This window comes from Microtus ochrogaster, chromosome 19 (genome assembly GCF_000317375.1).
Source record: "Microtus ochrogaster isolate Prairie Vole_2 chromosome 19, MicOch1.0, whole genome shotgun sequence".
Taxonomy (NCBI): domain Eukaryota; kingdom Metazoa; phylum Chordata; class Mammalia; order Rodentia; family Cricetidae; genus Microtus; species Microtus ochrogaster.
Window position 1 is genome coordinate 25330922 of NC_022021.1, and position 17557 is coordinate 25348478.

At 45.2% G+C, this 17557-nt stretch overlaps 1 protein-coding gene across 1 annotated transcript in view; it reads left to right on the forward strand.

The window, feature by feature from the left end:
* Window positions 1–8094: 8094 nt before the first annotated feature.
* The window catches only part of Oxct1 (3-oxoacid CoA-transferase 1), a 125201-nt gene continuing 115738 nt past the window's right edge, over window positions 8095–17557 (forward strand). The window contains exons 1-2 of the mRNA XM_005356578.2: window positions 8095–8399; window positions 16764–16872. Coding sequence (XP_005356635.1) covers window positions 8322–8399; window positions 16764–16872 — 187 coding nt within the window. The 5' untranslated portion in view covers window positions 8095–8321. The remainder of the gene's footprint in view (window positions 8400–16763; window positions 16873–17557) is intronic.

Below are 17557 nucleotides of genomic sequence, written 5' to 3' on the forward strand. Positions count from 1 at the left end.
TGTGAGCCACCATGTGGTTGCTGGGAATTGAACTCAGGACCTTTGGAAGAGCAGGCAATGCTCTTAACCTCTGAGCCATCTCTCCAGCCCCTAGGAATATATTCTTAAATTAGGTTGCAGTTTGCTGCACAGGAATGCAAAGCACAGAATTAGTAGTCATTCAGATCTTAGGCTCTCTAGCATCCAGAGCTGTGTAAGACAAATTTCTTTTTATGTTACATAGGATAAGATATACTGTTGTTGCAAAAGCATGGACAGACAGCACTAAGACATAAATCCACAAGGTATAGGTTTTATCACCCCTCCAGTATAAACAGACGCTGGTTGGTATATTCTCACATATCTCAGCAATTTGCACCGGTATCATTAGCTATTTCACCACAGGGGCTACACGTTTAGGGAATTACAGTGTTGAGATGGCTTTGCACTCAATCCGCCTGCTTAGAATTCACACGTGTCTTGGGCTGTCTGTTGTCAGTTTCTGTGAGAGTTCATCATATAAAATTCGAAGGTACGTGTAATTTGGAATAAAAACGTGTGTATAAGAGGAAGGTCAAGAAAGACCGTTCATTTGTATGTCTCTAAGTGTGGACTTTTGTTCCTCAAAGGCATGGGGAGGATGTATGTACCAGCTACCTTTTATTGTTGTGCTAAAATACCAAGGCAACTTACGAAAGCAAGAAGCGTTTATTTTGGCATGTGGTTCCAGGGGCATGAGAGTCTATCGTGTGGAGAGGCACGGCAGCGAGTACCGGGCAGCAGCAACAGGAAGCAGAGCTATCACATCTTAACCACAGCATGAAATGAAGCAGAAGTATGGTGGAAGTAGAAAGGGGGCTATATCCTCTCAAATCTTGTCCCCTGTGACATACTTCCTCCAATAAGACCATACCTTCCAAACCTCCTCAAACAACGCTACAAGTGTCCCAATTCCTTTGTTGATGGGGGATGTTTCCCATTTGAACAACCACATTCCACTCCTCCAGAAACTCAGGACCACACTGTAACACAAAATGGACTGAGTATCATTTCAGAACCCCCCATTGCCTCTCGCAGCCTCAAGAGTGTTTAAATCTCACAAGTTCGAAGTCTCTTCTGAGACTCAAGGGATGCCATCTCTTAATTGTAGACCTTATAAAATCAAAATGCAAATTACTTACATCCAATGTATAATAACCCAGAATACACACTACTCTTCCAAATGGGAATTCTGTAACAAGATCAGAACTCAGCAGGGCAAACACAGTATCCTGTGGTTCCACATCTCATAATAAGGGCTTAGTTGCCTCTACTCCTTGATTGTGCTGCCTATAATATACACCTTTCTCCTGGACTAGTTCCATCCGCTGTATGTAGTTCTCCCCTGGCTATGGAATCACCAAAATGTTGGTATCTTTGCTGCAATTTAGCCTTCACTTTTGTAGCTTCATGCAATGCATCTCAGAGCCTCTTGCCTTCCCAAAGCCCTCATGCCGGGACACCTCTCCCATTGCTCTCCTGGCCTGAGTAGCTCTCTGAAGCCATGGAAGAAGAATTCATGACCCTTTCAGCCTTGCCTCTTCCATGTATCTAAGACAGCACCATGTTGAGAAACCTGTTAAGTTTGGCTAAAACCTGGGATGGATCCTGCCTGGAGAGTCACATTAGGAGCTGCCTCGTTTGTTGTTGCCTTCCAAAAGCCCGTTCATTTCAGAATCTGGGAGCTTAGCTGGGTGGGGCCTCACCCTGTCCCAGGACAGATTAGGCCTCTCCTTAATGGTGCTTAACTCCTTACCAATTGTAACCTGTTTCAGGCAGGCCTTGGCTGTAACATTACAAATGCTTTGTGTCTTGCCAAACGGTATTATTTTGGTTTTTTTTTCTATCTAACATGTTCTCTTTTATTGTAGACCTGAAGAAGCATTACCAATAAAAACCAGGCCACAGACTCAACTTAATGTAGTTCTGAATTTTTCTTCACCAAAGAAATGAATCTGTCACTTTTAAATTTAGCCTCAGCCAAGTTCTTAGGATAAAAACAGAAGGTGGTCAAATCCTTTGTCCAAACATCACAAGAATGGCTTCCAGCCCAATCGCTGATATTCCTTCCCTCTGAACCCTCTGGAGCTGGGTCTCCACAGTCCTCATTGCTCTCTGTCTTTCAGGCCTTATTAGGATTACCCATTTAAAGTGTCCATCTGCTTTTCTAGTCCAGATTTCCACAGCCTTCCACATTCCTCCTCAAAGCAATGTGATCAAGTGCTTCATAGCAACAGCCTACTTGTAGTAATATGAGTGGCGGGGCTGCGTCCCCAGCACCCCGGCCGCCTAGCTAGCTTATGCCCCGAAATAACAACACACAAACTGTATTCTTTTAAACATTGCTTGGCCCATTAACTCTAGCCCTTACAGGCTAATTCTCATATCCTGATCAACCCATCTCTAATAATCTGTGTAGCCCATGAGGTGGCTTACCAGGGAAGATCTTAACCTACGTCCATCCTGGGTCGGAGCTTCATCAATAGCATCTGCCTCAGAGAGCAGAGCTATTGCGTCTGCCCGGGAGAGGGGAGCATGGCATCTCTGAGCTCACTTCCTCTTCCTCCCAGCATTCTGTTCTGTTTACTCCACCCACCTATGTTCTAACCAATAAAATGGGCCAAGGCAGTTTCTTGACATTTCTCCATCATTTCCCCTTTTTCTGTTTAAACAACAAAAAAAGGAAGGCTTTAACTTTAACATAGCAAAATTACATATATTACATATAACAAAACAGTTATCAGGTAAAAATTACAATATTTATATCTATTTTATCTTTATCATAACTAAGGAAAACTATAACTATAACTAACTATTTTTCAACTCCATCAAAGACTCCAGAAAGATACAATATTACCTAAGCAAACAAGAAATAAGCAACTTTCAAACTCTAGAAATGACAGAGACATCTCGCTGCCTGGACAGTCACCCAAAGTTCCTCTGTACCATTGGGGCATCCACCTTCAGCCTCAGGCCCATAGTATCCAGCAGACATTTCCATGAAGCAGGAAAATTCAAAGTCAGTTCAGTCACTACCTGTTGTGTCCTGCAGAATGTCTTGTAGACTCCTTCATGAATCGGGAACCCCAAAAGATCATCTCACCTTTAGGCAAGTTCAGTAGTCCTCTCTCTGCGGGTTCTCTGTATCCAGTTTATGCAATAGTCCAGGCAAGAGCAGTTTCTTGCCCAAATGGCTATCAAACTCCATAAAGATCCTCTTCGATGCCCATCTTCTTCCTGAAGTAGATTGGTGCTGCCAGGAGCAGAGTGTCTCATTGTCATGAAAAGTCCTAAGTTATTAAAACATTTAAAATGCCATATTCTATAATCTTGAAAAATATGAAGAATACCTATCTAAAATATATCTATGTACATCTAGAAAATCTTAACTAACATGACTACAAGCTTGACTATTATTGATTATCCATTAACAACCTATATACATTGCATTTTTAAGTGAACTACACAATCACAGTGCCTTAATCAAGATCAGAGATACATATACATATAACAAAATTGACCTTAAATTTATATCACTAAAGCAAAATCCATATCAATGCAAATTATTCATACCTATATCATATCCCCCTTTAAATGTAAAAGAACATTTATAAACCATATTTGGGAACATGGGTGCAGTTTTTTCTCTCCAAACTGCTTCCTGCTGAATGGGGGCATTGTTAATTAGGTCTTTCATGGTATAACCCGTGTGCTAGTTTCATCTCAGTTGGCAGTTGAGTGAAGCAATTTTCTGAAGGTGTTCACAGCAACCCTTCAGGAGGGTGTGGTCCATCATACCATATTGGGATAGAAGCAATCCACAGACTCTCACCCTCTGTGAAAACAAAATAAGAAACTCCTTTCCAAAGCATCATGTCCTTAGATCCAAATTTCAAAGTCAAGGCATTTTCAAAATATCTGTGTTGGATTAGTTCAGCAACATTTATAAACAAATATCTTTTAGCATCTGTTGCTCCTTCCTCAGCATTCAAACAATTCAAAGAGAGCATAATAGCATAGAATATCCTCTGTGTATTTTCCATCTTTGTGCAGCTTTATTTTAACTCTATTTCATTTATTTTTACTTTTATTTTTTGAGACGCCTTCTCTGTACATCTTTGTCTTCAAATAACTCTGTAACCAGGCTGTCCTTGAACTCTCAGAGATCCGCCTGTCTCTGCCTCCCAGGCTTTGGGATTAAAGGTGAATGCTACCACACCTTGAACTCACAGAGATCTGTTTGTCTCTGCCCTTTAGGCACTGGGATTAAAGGCACGTGCCACCACACCTTGAAGTCACAGAGGTCAATCTCCCTCTGCCTCCCAAGTGTTGGGATTAAAGGTGTGTACTACCACACCCAACAACTCTCTTTCTTTTTTTTTTTGTTTTTTACTTTTTTTCTCTTTTTTGAGACAGGGTTTTCTGTAGCTTTGGAGCCTGTCCTGGAAGACCAGGCTGGCCTCGAACTCACAGAGATCTGCCTGCCTTTGCCTTCCAAGTGCTGGGATTAAAGGCATGTGTTGCCACCGCCCTGTTCCTGAAGTTTTCTTAGTCCCTTAACATGCCTCTCATTTTTATTTCTGGGAGTGAGCTATTTCTGACTGTGTAACTTATATATTTTCATTTTCTTCTGTGAAAAACAAAATAGGGAGCCGGGCAGTGGTGGCGCGCTCCTTTAATCCCAGCACTCGGGAGGCAGAGGCAGACGGATCTCTGTAAATTTGACACCAGCCTGGTCTACAAAAGCTAGTTCCAGGACAGGCTCCAAAGCTACAGAGAAACCCTGCTTCGAAAAACAAAAAAATAAAAACAAACAAAAAAATAAATAAAATAGGGAAAAAACCCATTTTTGCGGGGAGGGGGTTTCAAGACAGGCTTTGTGTAGCTCTGGCTGTCCTTGAGCTCACTCTGTAGACCAGGCTGACTTCAAACTTACAGAGAGTTGCCTGCCTCTGCCTCCCTGAGTGCTGGGGTTAAAGGCATGCACCACCCTGCTCGGCAGAATCCAATTCCTTTTAATGTTTTAATTAAACAAAACCAAGTAAAAAGTATTGATTCAAGGGAACTATGAGAACATCAAGCTAACAAAATAGACAAATCAAGGCATAATGATTTACAAAGTAAACCAATACTTAGGTTTGCAAATTTATATGTAACTTCAGAGGATTTTGTTTTTATGTTTTCTGACTGGAGGACACAGTGTTTGGAAGACTTTTTCTCTGCTGCTAAAGGTTCATTACGTAAAAGGAGGCATTTATGCACTTTTGTAGCTGCTTCACACCACATAGATAAAACTCCCACTACTAGTTAAGCCAGTCGGACAACATTGAGTCTTCAGAAGCCCTTCATTTTCCTCCAGGGGGAAGAGGCTGCTAACTAGGGAAGGGTGTCTTGTCTTTCAATAAAAGGAGGAGCAATCACACTGCATTTCAGGAGAAGTCAAATGAAATCTCTCAAGTAGAAACACGGTGACTACAATCTAACTCGCAATGAAACAGATTGCATTTACCTGGTGGAAGACCCCTCATCCCACAACCTCAGAACACGAATTTTCCTGCTAGCTGTGTGGGAAGTCTTTCCAGTCTTTAAGAATGTAAAAGTTAAGTGGTACGATGTTTCATAGGAAAAACTTCATGGAGTGGAAATATTTGTCATAAACTGCCTTTAGAGTATTGAGGAAGCTGGCCCTGCTGCCACAGGCCTATAATCCTAGCTACTTTGGAGGCTGAGACAGAGGAATCAGGAGTTCAAGCCCAGCCCTGGACTACAAGGTACATTTAAGGCTCAGCTGGGCAATTTAAAAATAGAGCAGGGGTTATTTCAGTGCTCGTGCAGGGGGTCTTAGGTTCAGTCGCCAGTACCCATCTCCGCACAAAGAAGAGGGAAATGTTCCTACTAATCAGAAACTTAAAAGAATCAGGATTTTTATAAGCAACTAAAATTAAAATGGCTTTTGCCGAATCAGGAAAAAGATCTGTACAAAATCAATATTCCTTTCATGTTGAATTGATGGCCTGCACATTATTGAGAAGGTGAAAAATGAAACCGTGGAGTTATCAAAAACATAGCACCCTGTCTTCTGACTCTGCAGCAGGGACACTGATTTCTTTTTTTGTTTTTGTTTTTGTTTTTTTGCCCTCAGGAACAGAAGTTCCACAGAATTACAAGATTTAAAATACCTTTCTTCCTCAGCTAGGAGCAACAAAATGAGTCCAGCCAGCCAGGAATGAGTCAGATGACTGCACACACACAGTTGCCAGTGGTTTTGTTATTCTTTCCTTTTCACATGGCCCTGGAAGGGCAAAAGTGGAGAAGCAACTGCAGCACTAGGTTTTGTTCCTTCTATAAACGGCAATACAACAGCTGCCACAGCTGTGTTAGGGCTACTCATGGACCCTCATCTTAACATCTGAACTCATCACAACCCCACTAGAATGTGCCTGAAAATACATCCAGGATTACCTTGTTAACGTCTCCTGTAGAACTGGATAGTTTAACTTGATATTTTATTTCCATATTAAAACCAAAATATTTGCTGGGTGGAGACGGCACACGTCTTTAATCCCAGCGCTCGGGATGCAGAGGTAAGTGGATCTCTGTGAGTTCGAGGCCAGCCTGGTCTACAGAGCTAGTGCCAGGACAGGCTCCAAAGTGACACAGAAAAACCAAAACCAAACAAACAAAACAAACCAACAAAAACAAACAATATTTACAGGAGAGATTTTGAGTTAAAAGGATGCTGAGCTAGTAGCTTTTATGGACAGATTTGTTTTGTGCACACACACACACACACACACACACGCCACCATACTTGTGAGGTTAGAGGTCGGCTTGAAGGAGTTGGTTCTCTCCTGGCACCACGTGACACGTGAATCCCAGGGGTCAAATGAGGTCACCAAGCCTGGAGACAAGTGCTCTCATCACCTCACCTAGCCATAGAAAGATTTCAATTAAACCAGATTGTTCTTCCTTTACTGCCTAGTCTTCTTTCTAAGGAAGTTAGAGTGTCATTTAATTTTCTCGTGGGTTTCACATTATCTCAAAAGTAAATCATGTTTTCAGGATGTGCGCAGCTTTTTAACTCAATAAAAAGTTGTACTGGCTTCCTGGTGGTTTTCTTTTTCTTTCTTTTTCTTCTTCTTTTTTTCACTCTAACATGTGTATAGAAGGTTCTGAAGAAATCGAATTTGTTCAGGTCCTCTGGGTTCCAGTCAAAAGATAAGGCTCGAGCCAGGCAGGATTGCGTGCGTACACACACCCACACACACCCTTGGATAGGCTGACGCAAAAGAGGATGGAGAGGTGGGGGGTGGGGAGGGCAGCCTGAGCCACATATATCGGGTTTCAGTGGGATGCTTCCTCAAACAAAACTTCCAAAAGTTAATCCAACACCGAAACTGACGAAAATTTAGTGCCTAGCATTTGTGTGCTCCTTGTGTTCCAGAAGCCTCGCCTGGCTTTGCTCATACAAAACTATGACAGGCAGGGCATTGCAAGGTGAGGTGACTTATGCAACGTGCCTAAGGACAAGGCAGACACTTCTGTGTTTGTACCTGCTGTCTAATCTCTGGAATTGTTGGGACTCCGGTGCCAGGAAAATCCTGGAACACAAACTAGGATGATGGGGGAACAAGGGCCCAGTTCTAATTTTGTCCCTCTGTCGGTTAAGAGGGTCACATCTCTTGAGGGTCACTCAGAACATTGCTGGTTTTCTGAGGAATTTAAGGCCAAAGCCAGACTTAAAGAGCGTGGTGGTGGCGCTTGAGAAATGTTAGAAATATGAGCTGTCTAGACCTGGGAGAAAATCTTAATCCGTGACCCTTTGTACCTGTACCCATTGCCGAGGCTGACGGAAAAGTAACAAGTGCAGCAAGAGACCCTCCAGTTCCCTTTAAACCTGGAACCCTGGTCCACCGCAAGCCTGGCGCTAGGGGCTTGCACACACTAGCGCCTCCTCCAGCCTAAGGTGGCGCGGCGGTGGCAGCAGAGGCGCCCGCAGATAACCCCTGCTCATCTGGCCTGGGGATCTTCCCCGGGGACTCGCACTGCCAGTGGCGCGCTCCTACTCAGAGCCGTGGGCCCCTCCCTGTCTCGCTCCTTGACAAGCCAGCAGCCTGCAAGGGGCGGCACCGCTCCGAGGTCCCGAGGACGTCACGAACGGGCGGTCGAGCCTCCAGCCCGCCCCCCGGCTCGCCTTCCCTTCCCTCCAGAGCCGGTGACGCCGCCGCGGCCCAGGCAACCGGCGCTCGCACACACTCCCGCGCGCTCCGCTTCTCCACCTCCTCCCGCGCCCGGGTCCGAAGATGGCGGCTCTCAAACTCCTGTCCTCCGGCCTCCGGCTCTGCACCTCCGGCCGCAGCTCGCGGGGCGCCTGGCACAAGGTAAATCGAAGTAAGAGGAAGGCCACGCGCGGGAAAAGCGCGGACGAGCGGCGAGCGGAGCGCGCGTCCTCTGCCCTGCCCATCCCTTCCACCTCCAGCCGGGGACCGGGCATCTGCAGCGCCGTGACCCGGGCTCGGAGACGGTAGGGGTTTCAGGTTCGCCCACGACACGGCTGTCTGCCTGTCTGTTTGTCCGTCTGTTGTCTTTGCTTCTTCCATCCGTTTCCCCAATGGGGCGAGATGAAGGCAAGCAGGGCGTGCAGCGCTGGAGCAGTGGTCAGGGTTCTGTGCAGCGCTGCTGCGACTTGGGGGCTGCCCGCGCCCCTGGGGCTCGCCTCCCCCACCCACTTCCCCGCCTACGCCCTTGGGAAGGGTCCCCGTGGCGGCCTCCGCCCTAGAGACTGGGAGGGTTGAAGGAGCAGAGCGGGGAAGGGCGGCCCACCGAGGCTTGCGCCCCATCTGAGGGAGCTGCAGGCGTCGGCGTCGGCCCCTGCTGAGGCCCAGAACCCCCGACCGGGCTAACCGCTGCTGGCTCAAGTTCACCGCCAAGTGGGCGGATGCTGTGTGCGGCGGGGGCGGACTGCCGCTCCATCCTCCCCTTCCCTATATGGCGGTAGAAAGGGGAACCCGGACTGGAGCGCTCCGTCACGGGGCGCCTAGCCTGCCAAGCGGTTGGAAGTGGATGGAGGACTGGCTGTGCTCCCCTGCCGTCTGCTAACGCCGCCCTTGCTTACTTGGTGACCCCCAGATCCAGATTAGAGACATGCAATTTTCAAAGTCCTTAAAAAATACCTTGAGCAATTACACTCCCACAGCTCCCCCGAGCTAGTACCCAGAGATGCCCTCCTAAGCGGATCAGCGGGTGGTGGGTGGTTTTGCTGGTGCACTATCTTTTCTGTAAGCACACATTCAGGTTGGGTTTCAGTGTGGGTCCAAGGAACTGAGTGCTGGACAAGAATTCAGCTCCAGGCAAGTGGCTTCACCATGGTGGGTTCAGTTTGCTCATGAACCTCTTCTTTGAACAAGAAAACGAAGTGTTTTATTTGGTGATGTTTCAGATTGTAGCTCTGAGCTGAAGAGTGTATTGCGCAGGGCACGTTCTTGCTCACTATGTGTATACTCTGAATCCCTTTCTTTCCCTGTTGCTCATTTTCTTGCTGGAGAAGTCATCAAGTTTCTCCCACATGTCCTAGGGAATGCTTCAGAACTGAAGTATTGCATTATTAAATTCCTCATGGGAGGCATTTTGGTAATTGCATATAGATTTAGATAAATAAGACATTAAGAGAGAATTTGACCTTCTGCAAGTGATGGAGCAGAAGCCAAAACCAGGACACAGGGATGTCCTTGGGCCAAGGTCGAAAACATTCTTTTGGTAGTACACGTTTTTCTGAGTATAATTTATTCACCTCTAGCCTACCCCACTTTCAATATAATCATTAAACCATTTCCCAAGCCAGCACACCTCCAGGTGGATGAGCTATAATTATGGGTTTTTCTGTCTCTGATTAAAAGTTCGTGGCAGGGTTCAAAGTTAGGCTGTCTGGAGTATTCTCCCAGCTCCTGCATTGGTCTTGGGTTGTAGCACTTGGCACCCCACCTCTGTTGAGTTGTATCACTTGTGTACTGTGTAACTTTGGGAACTTGTTATAGACCGGTTCTTTGTCTCCCTCAACATCACATACTGCTCCGTCAAAGAATACTCCTTTAACATGTGCATGAGATACCTGCGGGTAGCTTAAGTAACCTTGAACGTTTTCCAGCTAAAATATGGCCAACAGGTAAACTGAGATTGTTATTAAAAATGCTTTTATGTTTTTGTTTTGGGAAGCAGGATCTTGCTATGTGGCCTAGGAAGGCTTGGCACCCATGATCCTTTTGCTTCAACTTGCAGAATGCTGTAATTACAGGTGTGGCCTTATTTACCACGTCTGGCTTGAAAAAAGGAAAAAGAAGTGTTTCTTTCTTTCTTTGTTTATCTCCCCCTCCCCCATAGTGAGCAAGTTTGTCGCCTGAAACTCTAGCATGACTCAGGGTTGCCTGAAGACTTTTAAATCTGATTGCTGTGCCACCTCCAAGGTTTCTGATTTGGAAGGTACTAAGTGGACCCATTCACCCAGACCATGGATCGATTCTTCTTGGCAGAGATACCACACTCTTCGTGCCAAGCTCATATGCTCCCATTCACCTTTTCCTCCTAACTGGTTTTCTTTGCGTCTTTCCATGACTTCTCTTCCCCAGTTCTGTTTGCCAGACTTCGACACGAAGGTAGGCAATGACCTGTGTCATGATTTCTTCAACAGCACCGAGGTGACAACATTACCTCTTGGGTGTATAGTTCTCTATCATGAAGGTAATGCTTACATATATTTTTAAAAGTGTGTGATTGGCGGACAATGGCGCTTCGTTAAGTCCGAGAACCCATCTTTGATCTCCAGGACTTCCATGGTAGAAGTGGGAACTGAAAGTTGGCCTCTCACCTCCGCAGGGACACTGACACATCCCTTCCCTACCCAGACACAAACGTAGAGAACGTCGTCAAAATCGAAAGCATGCTTTTAAAATGTGTTTGGTGTATTTTCATCCCAAAGTGTGATTTCACTAAATTCCCAGCTGTTGGGTGAAAAGGGAAAGAGATGTCGGGGAAAGAAGTAACAGTGGCAGTGAACAGCTAGAAAGGAAGTCATGAGACGAAGTTTAGGTTCAGTCGTGGAGTAAGAAAGGTTCCAGAGGTTAGGCCAAAGGACTCGATGAAGGTCAACATGGAGGCTGAAGGGAGCCAGGCGGTGGTGGCGCACGCCTTTAATCCCAGCACTCGGGAGGCAGAGGCAGGCGGATCTCTGTGAGTTAAAGACCAGCCTGGTCTACAGAGCTAGTTCCAGGACAGGCTCCAAAACCACAGAGAAACCCTGTCTCGAAAAAAACAAACAAACAAACAAAAAAAAAAAAAGTATTTTCTCCTCTTAAGGATTTTGTTTCTTTCATTAAAGTACCTAATCATTATGTTCCTCCCTCCCTTAATACCAAAAATTAGTATCACAACAAAACGGGGTTCTGCTGAAGGTAGGAGAGTAGAAAATAAGGTACTTTGTCACGAGAAGCTTATCCCCAGAGTAAGTCCCCCACATTCCCTTAGGTACTGTGTGCAAACGCGAAAGTCGTTTATGTCTTTATTTATTTGGCACTGACACACGAACTCCCCCCCTCCCCCCAGGAATGATCTCATGAAGCCCAGGCTAGCCTCAAACACTGTGTAACCAAGGCTGACCTTCAATTTCTGATCCTTTGGCTTCTAGTGCTGGGGTTGCTGGTGTCCTGCTGGGGCTCTCCGGGGCTTTGTTCAGGCGGTGCTGAGCAAGCCCTCCACTACCGAGTTTGTTTTTTCAAAACACCATTTAGGATATAGACAATATTGGAAGGAAGAGGCTAACTAGGTAGCTTAAATAGCCTCCTTAGACTTGCCTACCTGAGGAGAAAAGGTAGATGTTATCAGAGATACACTTTTCCCCCAGTTGCCTAATCTTAGGTGGTGACTGCCAGGGACCTGGGTATTTCTTGTCTCTCAGAGACACAGTGTGAACAGGGGAGCAGGGGCAAAACTGGTGAAGAGGGCAAATTCAAAAGCCTCCAGTAAGGGGCTGTCTTTGCAGACCCTAAGGTGCTTCCTGGGCTCTGGGTTTTGAAGATTCTCTGTGGTACAGTTAGCCACGGGCATTGGGTTTCCTCAGTGCCCCACTGACTGCACCAGTTCCTGGCTTGCCAAGTCATCTCCGATTTTGCAGACCAGCAAACAGGATTGCTAATGAGATTAACGTATGGCTGGATAGTAGTGTGTGTTTGCCGTCCCAGCTGCCTGAGATTGAGGCAGGAGGATTGCTTAAGGATAGGACTTTGAGACTAGCCAGACCCACAGAGTGAGGTATTTGTAGTGAGGAGGATTAATTTTTTGCAACATTAATTGTAACATGATGTTCATGTTGCACATTTTCTGTATGAAATCATTGGTTGGGGAGAGGGCAGGCAGGGAGTGGTGAGGTTAAAAATTAAACTGCAATAAATGACAGCCTGGTTTTACTGTCTTAGCTGGGAATAGAAAAAAGGTGTCACTTCCCAAAGGTGAATGATATCCCTAGGAATTTCCTGTAGTCTGGCAGAGGGCTTCTTTTCTAACTGTATCATGGGAGAGAATGGACAGTTTTCATCTTTAGACACTGTGCAAGCTCCTCACCTGGCTTTGACCAAAAGTAGCACCTCTCTACAAAGGCACAGCCAGTGGTTAAGTGATTCTGACACATTTGTTCAGTCCTGGTTGAACTGGAATTTGACACAAGGGTACTTTTGACCCCAGGAGTATGTGGCACGTTAGATCATACTGTCTCCCAAAATTGGTGGCTAATTTTCTGACACCAAAAAAATGATTTATTAAAAGTTGATTTCTTGGAACTAGCTCTGGTGGCGCACGCCTTTAATCCCAGCACCCGGGAGGCAGAGGCAGATGGATCTCTGTGAGTTCGAGCCAGCCTGGTCTACAAGAGCTAGTTCCAGGACAGGCTCCAAAGCTACAGAGAAACCCTTTCTTGAAAAACCACAAAAAGCTGATTTCTTAATAAATAGTACATAAATATTAAATGCCAATAAAGCATACATTGACAAATATTAATTCATATGAATAATGAAAAAAATCAAATGCTTATGAAGTTCCTTATGATCTTAGGCTCATATTACATTCCCTGGAAATATGTCACTTTACTGTTTGTTTTTAAGATTTTACTTTTATGTATGTCTCTGTGTGTCATGAGTTTGTATGCATGCATGTGTGCCTGCTGAGCATCCCTTGGAACTACAGTGACAGACTTTGGATCCCTCAGAACTATAGTCGCAGACAGTTGTGAGCGCCACCTGATGGTCTCACGAGCATACCATCTGCAAGCCATCTCTCCAGCCTACCTTACTGAGTGTTGAATTTTGGCCGTATGGGTACATTCATAACAAACTCCCACATCAGTTGAACCCAGGGTCCTTTGCTTACTAGGAAAGCATTTTGCTACTGAACTACATCTCCAGAGCCACTTCCACCTTTTCTAAAATATTTCTGACAGTTTTCTTTCCTTTCTCTTTTTCCTTCTTTTTTTTCTTTCTTTTTTCAGAGTGGGGAAAGCTGCTGGGTAAATTAGTGCTGTGACGATACTAATTACCAGCTACTACAAAAGGATGGGGTTTGTGCCCTGTGGCTCTGTGCTTTGAAGGCTTTAGGGGTACACAGGGGAACTGAATCCTCCTTCCGCAGGCTCTCTGTGGAATTCCACGGAGAAGCATTTCAAGGTGACCTCACCTTTCAGCCTGTCTGGGTGTAGAGGAATGCTTCCATTTTCTTCCGGATCCTGCTGAGGCCTGGACTCTTTATTCTGAGACAGAGATAATGACCGCAGAGTTACACATTACAGAACAGGACTCTCATAAAGATTTGTTGTGTGTAAATAACAAGGCAGAGCAATAGAGGATCTCTAGAAAACATGGACAAACACCTTGTGGTGGAAGGACCATGTGACAGGAAGCTGGGACCCAAGTCTGCCACTCAGTCTTTACCAAAGTTTTGAGTATTTTGCATCCACAAGTTTAGTGTGGAATACTCTTATGTCCTACATATTCAATCAATGAAACTTTTTTTTAAAAAGATTTTTTAAAATTGTGTTTGTGTGTGTATTTGTGTGTGTATGTGTCTGTGTGTATTTGTGTCAGCATAGGCTAGAAGCATCAGATCCTCTGGAGCTGGAGTTACAAGCAGTTGTGAGCTGCCCAACATTGGTTCTTGGCAAGAGCAGCAGATGCTCTTACCCATTAAGCCCTCTCTCCAGCCTTCTGGTCTTGTATTTTGAGACTGAATCGCATGCTGTTTGTTTCCCAGGCTAACCTGTACCTTGTTACATAGTTCAGGCTAGCAATCATTCTGCGTCAGCCTCCTCTGTGCTGGAATTACAGGGCCAGCATGTGTGTATTCAATCTCTCATACTTTTTATTTCTGAGACCCAGACTAACTCCACCCCCTGTCATGTGTGTGCGCGCGTGTGTTTAAAACAGAAGCAAATAAAACCTTACTTGTGAGAACAGGAAAGGAAGAAACTTCTTTGTGGTTAAGTCCTTCAGAGTCCTTGTCCTCTGCTCCTGTCCCAGGCTTTGGGCAGTGCTCAAGCTCCTCACCTGACCATGACCAAAATAGAAACTTGAAGGGACAAAAGTCATGTGACCACGTGTGTCACCTCAACCTTTTTAGCACGCATTCGACTTTCTCAGTGTGGACCCTTTGCGTGGTCTTTTGTGCTAATTGACAGGTACTTAAGAAAATGAGAATAGTTTCTGGACAAAAGAAAGAATGCTAGTTCTTGCCCACCTCAGGTTGTGGCTGTCTGCAGTTCCGTCGGGGAGTTGAGTGGGTGTGTCTTTCTAACCGGGCTTGTTAAGATGGCAGTATATCAGGGTTCAGCTGTTATTCTCCCCACTTCCTCTTTCTTCGGGTTAAACACATCATGGAAATAAAGCATGGCGTTGTTAATATGGGCCATTAGTTACCATAGAATCAATTGCCTCCTTTTCCCTTGCCCATATTGTGAATGGAGCCTACAGGGCAGTAACTTACACCTGGTTTCATGAATGATCGCTGGATGACTCATTTGAGGTCCATATCGCTCACTATAACAGACACCTGAGACTGGGTACTTATAAAAGAAGTTCATATAGCTCGTAGTTAGTTGGAGATCCACAGCCCACAATTTGGTGACTGTATCTGGCGAGAGCATTGTGCTGCTTTACAGCATTGCAGAGGAGCGGAGGGACAAGTGGCTGTGCAGGATAGGCAGCCTCGCTTAGGAATAGCCTGGCTTTGACAGCCAGCAATTCAGTGCAGCAAGAGCAGAAACTTGCTGGAAGCCGGTAGCATTCTTGCCTATACACAGGCTCACACTCCTCCATGAAAGTCCTACCCCTTCTCAACAGCGTTGACACGGGGACCCGGCTCTGATGTGGACTGTGGAGGTGACAACCCCTCTACAGATCGTAGTGTGCCCAGTTAGTTCTCCTCCATGTCGTGATAGTTTGCTGCTTTGCCTTCAGCTTCTGGGAGAGCGGCACAGGGGAGTGAGCCCTCTGGCGTGCTGCTCCTCACTTGTCTCCTCAGAGTTCTCCTAAGTCCAGCACTTAGGACTGACCACACTGTACTTCCCCAGAGAGCCGTAGTCCTACCATAGTGTGGATAAATGGCACAGAACTTGGTGCAGGTAGGTTCTCAGCATTTACCAGCTGACTAGAAAGCTAGGTTACTGTGAGAGATGGGTGACTGAGCACACATTGTGGATTTACATCCCAGTATATGATGCCAGTTCTCTACTTTTTTTTTTTAAATATTTATTTGTTATGCATACAATATTCTGTCTGTGTGTATGTCTGCAGGCCAGAAGAGGGCACCAGCCCTCTTTACAGATGGTTGTGAGCCACCATGTGGTTGCTGGGAATTGAACTCAGAACCTTTGGAAGAGCAGGCAATGTTCTTAACCACTGAGCCATCTCTCCAGCCCCAGTTCTCTACTTTTTTAAAAAACATTTTCTTTCAATTTTTTTTTGTAGCTTTGGAGCCTGTCCTAGAACTCTCTCTGTAAATCAGGCTGTCCTTGAACTAACTCACAGAGATCCACCTGCCTCTGCCTTCCAAGTGCTGGGGTTAAAGGTGTACGCCACCACTGCCCGGCAAGTTATCAACTTTTATTCTTTTGGGTGGTGGTCATGTGAGCCAGCTGGACCTTCCACCATGGAATAGAAGATGTAGATCACAAGGGACCCTGGTGAGAACCTGTCAGTAGGGCATGTCCATCCTGTCAAAGATAAACCATTTAACGCCCAACTCTTTACAGATAGAATTGTATCAGAGAAGCAAAGTAAAATGACATTACAGAGGTTAGAAAGTGAAGGAGTTGGGAAAATGTCGGTCAAAGGACACTACGTTTCAGCTTGATTAGAGAAGTAACTTAGGAAATGTGTTATATGCCTGGTAATGAGCAGTAGCCATCCTGGAAAACTCTGGAGCAGTTGTGAAATATTCTTACCACAAAGAGTGATGTGAAGTGATGCTGTGTGAGAAAGCTCCAGTTAGTCATTTTGTAATGTCTACGTGTATCAGAATGTGATGCTATATACCATAAACATACTGTGTTTGTTAATTAAAAACACAAAGATGCTAAAAGGATTAATGAAGTTACCACATAGAGATATACATATGCACACACACATGTATCTACACGTATATGGAATCATTTGTTTCTTGTGTAAAGTGAAGCTGCACATGATAGTTCACTGGAAATGTTTTTAACGTTCCAGGGGTGTGTCCGCTGCTTTTCTGTCAGTACCCGTCGCCACACCAAATTTTACACAGATCCGGTGGAAGCTGTCAAAGATATCCCTAATGGTGCAACCTTGCTGGTTGGCGGTAAGTAAAGGGATGCCGGCTTTCCTTTCGAGGGTCATGTGACAAAGCTATAGATATCCAAAGCCCCAGTTCTTCTGTCATTTACCTCTTACTCACTCACTGTCCTTCCGATGACACGTGTGACACTCTGTTCCAGTCTCTTCTTGAGAGATGCTGCTGCACGTTTCCTTTCTGTTTTCTCCTGATTTTATCTGAGAAGCTGGGGGTTCATGTGATAGTGTCTTACCGGGCGCTGTGATGGATCCCTGAATCCCTGGGAATGCTGGTGAACTTGAAACACATACCTCATCTTGTCAGTTACTCTAGCCCAGTGGCTTTCAGCCTATGGCTTGTGACCCTTTTACAGGAGTCACCTAAGAACATTGGATATTGACATTGTGATTCATAACAGTATTAAAATTATAGTTATGAAGTAGCAATGAAATCATTGTGGTTGAAGTCACAACAACATGAGGAACTGTATTAAAGGATCACAGCATTAGGAAGGTTGAGAACCACTGCTCCAAGCACTCTGTATTGCTTCTTATTTGTTGAGCTGAAGAGCATAGGGTCTCTCTGTCATTGAGCCCCCTGCCCCCAATTCTGTTTCTGCTACTTCTTTGGAATGTATTTTGTGATCACTGCCTCAGACTTAATTACACTTAACTTCCTGATCCTTATACATAGAATCAAGACTTTTTTTTTT